Genomic DNA, 5101 nt, shown 5'->3' on the forward strand with positions numbered 1-5101 from the left:
AAATTTAAAAAATATAAATTAAATTGCGTTTCCAAACAAGGCGTGAAATCCAAACTAATAATGACAAGAGAGGGGAAAAAAAATCCATTTACACGTGAAGAGTTGACAATAGACGTAAATAGTTGCTTGTAGTGGTTAAATTTCAGCCTCTCTAGGTGGTGCGTGAGGTCACTTCCTAACAAACCAAGGCTGTGGGTGGGCCGAAAGTCAGTGGACAACACACACATGCACAGATGCCTCCCAACCAATCAACTCTCATTTATTATTTCTCCTTTTTTGTTTTTTTTTTAATCTTTTAAATTAAATTTCACTCTACTGCCTCCAAAGCTTACAGTTTTACTACAGAAAGACACAAGGAATCCGAAAAACAGACAAAACCCATTACGCCAAGCAACCTTATCACCTCCTCTCATTTGTTTTAGAGAGAGAGATGGTGAGCTGTAGTGAGATAACATTATTCATTGCGCATTGAAAACAGCCGCATGATATTATAGTTTTGTGCACCTTTTGTTTTTTTTTTTTGTTTGGATATAGAGAAATAGAATGATCTATTGTTGGGCAAAGAAAACCTGAGATTTGAACACCCTTCGTATTAAAGAAATAGTTGTGTTGTGTGGATACAGAATGGTGGGTATTTTCTCAAGATTTTCTGTTGGTAGAGGTGGCCATAGAAGAACCCAAAGTGCCCTTGTAAGAACACCCCCTTGTTTTTGTGTTCTTCTTTCTATCTAATATTATTTGAAGAGATTTTCTTGCTTTCGTTTCTTATTTGGATTTTATTTATTTATTTATTTAGTACTACTATGCTTAAAATCCATGTAGCTTGTTAAGGTTCCTTGATTTTATGGTAGTGCTTTACTTTAGAAAATTGGAGATTGGCTTATTATGTTGGTTGACTTTGTCATTTGGTTCTGTGTTTTGTCAAGCTGGATTTTAATTGTTCTTCAAATTGTGATTACTTTCTCTAGCTTTATCGGTTATCTTGATGTTGGCTTAATTTATACTGATATCCTTTTGTTTTAGTGAATATGATTATTTCCCTTGTTGATGTTATTTTTATCTTGATTACCTGATCTTGGACTATTTTCATCAAATTTCAGTCACTGTTTGATCCTTAAATAAGTCAATTTTTTAGAGTGTCTTCACATAGCAATCGGTTTAGCGTGTTGCTTTTTTCTTTTTTTCTCGATGCTAGTTCCTTTCTTTCTTTTATGTTTTGCATTTCCCTTATGCGTTCTGATGTTTTTATCTGCGTTTACAATTTTTTTTGGCACTTTTTGTCAAATTGTACAAGTTTGATGTAATGAGTGGCTTGATGGGCTGCAGGATGAGAGAGAAGTATTGCCCCCAAATGCAGATGTTACTGGGGCAGCTGCTGTCGCTGCTGCTGCTCCTCATGGAATTGAAGTAGCGGTAGAGTTTAAGCCAGTTGAGCATCCGACCGAGCCTCTCGACAATGATCAACCAATTCAGTGCCCACTACCTGAACCTTCAATTCTTAATGTAAACTTGATTCTTGTTCTGTTTCTGAATTTTGAGTTGTATTACCGACTGGTGTCAATTTTCTTTTTCCTATCGTTGTTTGAATTGTTCTAGCTGTGCAGTTTGGTGCAAAGTTGAATAAGATTTTTCGAGTTGGGGAAGGTTTTGTTAGGTCACATTGCAAGTTCCTAACTTATATAACCCAATCATTGTGATGAGGCCATAATGTTTTTAGCCCAAATTTCTGAAGAAGATTAGATTATTGTAACAAAAAATCACTTGGCTTGTATGAGAATTATGGCATGGTTTTGAACTGTGGGAGTGGGTTCTGTATGATTTTTTTTTCTTTTTTGGGTTAGATTTTTGTGGATGAATCTGCTGCAGCTATATAAGATCTCCGTTGTTTTATTTCAGAAATATATTTGTTTTATTCAACACTTTTAAGGGTTTTGAGATTCTAATTTCAAGTTTCTCTATTTAGGATGGAAGATTATGGAAGGAACGAGTATCCGCAACTGTGCATAGAAGAGGTGATTTGCCAGTCATGAAAGAAGGTGGAGCTCTTGAATCTGAAAATGTTGAGTCGAGGCCGCGACCGCGGCCTAACCAGTCCAATCGACTGATTCTGCCTTCTATCAGTGCCCCCGAGCATAATTTACTAAAACTACTTGAAGAATGTAATGCATCTGGGGTCTAAAACCTGGTACCGATTTCTAATTGGAATGCAGCTTTGCATAGTTCCATACAAAATTTGTTGTCTTCTTCTCCTTCTTCATCTTCTTATGTTTTTTTGGCATAAGTTTATTGGATTATATGTAATTACCAATGAACCATAGCAACATTACACGTTTTCTATGTATATGTAACAATCAATGTTGAGCGCAAAAACATTCTTGAAATTTGATAGATATAGTTATTTATCGCAGATTATGGAAATAGTCAATGCTCATACTCTACTTGACAATGGAGTTTCCAGCTCCCAACTGCTGTTGGCGTCATCATTTCCACCCTTCTCAAGATCATTATTGTATTACATGTACATTTTGGTTAGCACAACAGATTCTGGATAAGGACATGTAGATTTGGTAGGAATTCAGAATGTGCTTCCTATCTTCCTTCAAACTGTCAGCCTGCTCCTTGCTGTGTTTTCTTGTCATCCAAAACATAATGTTTGTGGTTCAATCCACTCGTTTCCTTGATGTTGATGCCAACCTAAGGATGAATCCTGAGGGTCTAGGATTTTTTAACACGATTTTGGACCTACGAGTATCCAGGACCCATACTAGTTTGAGTCAGGGCAGCACTTTCCTTGTTTACGGTGATTGTTTGTTACTTGTAGATAGCCCTTGCATATATTTGGTCATGCCTACTAGGATTCAGCAGTGATAGTGCCGATTTGGTACGATAGCTGTATCCTTTTATCCACTGCACCTCTGTAGTGTGTAGAATGGTTTTGTAGGATGGATCCTAATACTGTGACTGGTAATTTATCAAAAGGTACACTTTAATAGCATGAAGTATCAAGAACGAAGAGCATTCATCACCAGTTGGTGATGTTTTTGGCCGTCTCCTTCCACCAATTTTTCATGTTATACACAGCACGTGATTCTTTATTAAATACTTCCCAACTAGACATTTGTTGTGCAAATCATTGTTAATCGATGTTTTAGCGGTCAATATTAGCTGTTAACATTCAAGAGGAAAAGAGAGATGGAATGATTAAGCACTCAGTTTGGTTTGTCATCTGGTTAGTTCTATAACGGCTTGAAACGGTGCGCATTAAACCCAGGTAGAAATCAAAAGGAATAGCTTGCTAAGCGTTCCTCGGGAAAAATGAGTTGAAAATCCCAGTAAAAAGACAAGGCTATAATGCTGCTAGAAGATCAAAATGAAAGTCAAGTTCCTTCTTTTAGAATGCTGTCACTCGGCCATAGTCATCTGCTAACCGGAAGAGCTAAATGGAAAACACAGACAATATGGAGCTGTTGAGGTTCTTTAATTTTCATAATAAAACTTGCACCTGGGACTCTCATATCAAAGCCAATCTCTCTTAACTGTTACGAGTGAATTCAGAAAACTGATCACAATAGTTGATACATTACAAGTACCCCTTGAAGGAGTGCAGAATTAGACATCAAGAAACAAGCAAGAAATTAGACAGGAGGAGGAAGAAGGAGAAGAAGACATGTCAAGACAAACTAGAAAAAGGGGTAGAAAAACAAAGATCGCTATACAGGCAACTCGGGAACTTCAAATGGATGCTCCACCGTTGGGTTAACAAGGTGCTTCCGAGGACCACGAGCACGACCGTGATTTATTCTCCGCCATGACCGGTATGATTTTGCAACATTGTTTTTCCCGACAGCTTCACCAGCAACCGAATGAACGGATACTGAAGAGGCGAAAAGAACGAGGAAAAGAACAAGGGATTTGAGCATCGCCTTAACCAGCACCATCGTGTTCTCTTGGTTGATGCCTTTCTGGCCTGGGAAGGAGAGTGGGGTTGATAAAGAACCTCTAAAGGGATTATTAACTTTGCGTTGCTTGGAAGTTACATGGAAAATATTTGACCTTGCATTCCATAGATACTGATTACTTGTGGGGATTATCATGGTTTTAGTTGGTTTTTGCTAGTGGGCTTGGTTTGTTCGTTGTTGTTATTATTCTGCTTGAAGAATCTTCACCAAAATAGGAAATTGAATAATTAAATAAACATAAAGGTCATCTGAGAAATCATTGTTAAGGCCTACCAGGTGCATGGCTAAGATGGAGGAGAACATAAACAACTTCAATAACCCTTCCGCTCCCATCTTCCAATACCTCCTTTTCAAAAATCATCCCGACCTTGAATGGATCACCTCAACACTCCTTCTTTGAATTGAAAATGGCTTGCTGCATTTTCCGGAGTTCTTTTCGCTTCTTAGGTTCAATTGCGCAAAATCACCATTAACTTCTGGCAGATTTTGATCCATTGATGCCAATTTTGGGATCAAGAATCGCCATTTTTGCTCAATGCGATTGAATATTGACTACTACAAAGGTAAAGTTTTTTTTTTTTTTTTTGGGGATTGTAAAGAAAAGACTTGAAATTGAGACCCTTAAAAGACGAGGATATAAGAATCAATTGAGTTTCATTTTCGATTCAATTTAAAATATATAATAAATTATTAGCCATTGGTAATTTTAAAGGATGGAGGAAAATACTTATATCAGATCAGATAAAAATAGAGGGTATTTAATTATTTTTTAAAATAATTAATTTTAATTAAATATTTTTAGTATTATTCACTATGTTTTTTAAAAATATTTTTAAAATTAAAAATATATTAAAATAATATTTTTTTTATTTTTTAAAATTTATTTTAAATATTAACATATCAAAATAATTTAAAATACCTAAACAAAACATATTTGAATATATATATATATATTCCCAAGAATCCCAACCATTAAAAAAAAAGAACGAATATAATGTATTTTATTTATGGACTGGGCTTCGTATTGAAGAGTAAAGACAGCCCAAAAAAACCCAATCCAATCCTCTACGATTTATAACCCGACCCAAATATTCCACTATATTCTTTTCTTTTTCTTTTCCTTTTCTTTTCTTTGAGCTCAA

General features: G+C 35.8%; 1 protein-coding gene across 2 annotated transcripts; it reads left to right on the forward strand.

The window, feature by feature from the left end:
- Positions 1-345: 345 nt before the first annotated feature.
- Positions 346-2681, forward strand: LOC118039198 (uncharacterized). Of its 2 annotated transcripts, XM_035045819.2 has the most exons (4): positions 346-690; positions 1327-1503; positions 1964-2185; positions 2409-2681. In XM_035045819.2, exons 1-3 carry the CDS (start codon positions 625-627, stop codon positions 2177-2179), a joined length of 459 nt encoding a protein of 152 aa, XP_034901710.1. In that variant the 5' UTR covers positions 346-624; the 3' UTR covers positions 2180-2185; positions 2409-2681. The 2 variants fall into 2 exon arrangements, with proteins under 2 accessions (XP_034901710.1, XP_034901709.1); XM_035045818.2 differs by lacking the exon at positions 2409-2681 and having other exon boundaries at positions 347-690; positions 1964-2407.
- Positions 2682-5101: the final 2420 nt, after the last annotated feature.

This window comes from Populus alba, chromosome 1, assembly GCF_005239225.2.
Source record: "Populus alba chromosome 1, ASM523922v2, whole genome shotgun sequence".
NCBI classification, from domain to species: Eukaryota; Viridiplantae; Streptophyta; class Magnoliopsida; order Malpighiales; family Salicaceae; genus Populus; species Populus alba.

Excerpts from the sequence above, each read along its gene's own strand:
- LOC118039198 (XM_035045819.2), top strand. The coding sequence starts at position 625 with ATGGTGGGTATTTTCTCAAGATTTTCTGTTGGTAGAGGTGGCCATAGA. Across the intron at positions 691-1,326 it reads GAAGAACCCAAAGTGCCCTT|GATGAGAGAGAAGTATTGCC; the intron begins GTAAGAACACCC and ends GATGGGCTGCAG. Across the intron at positions 1,504-1,963 it reads CTGAACCTTCAATTCTTAAT|GATGGAAGATTATGGAAGGA; the intron begins GTAAACTTGATT and ends TTCTCTATTTAG.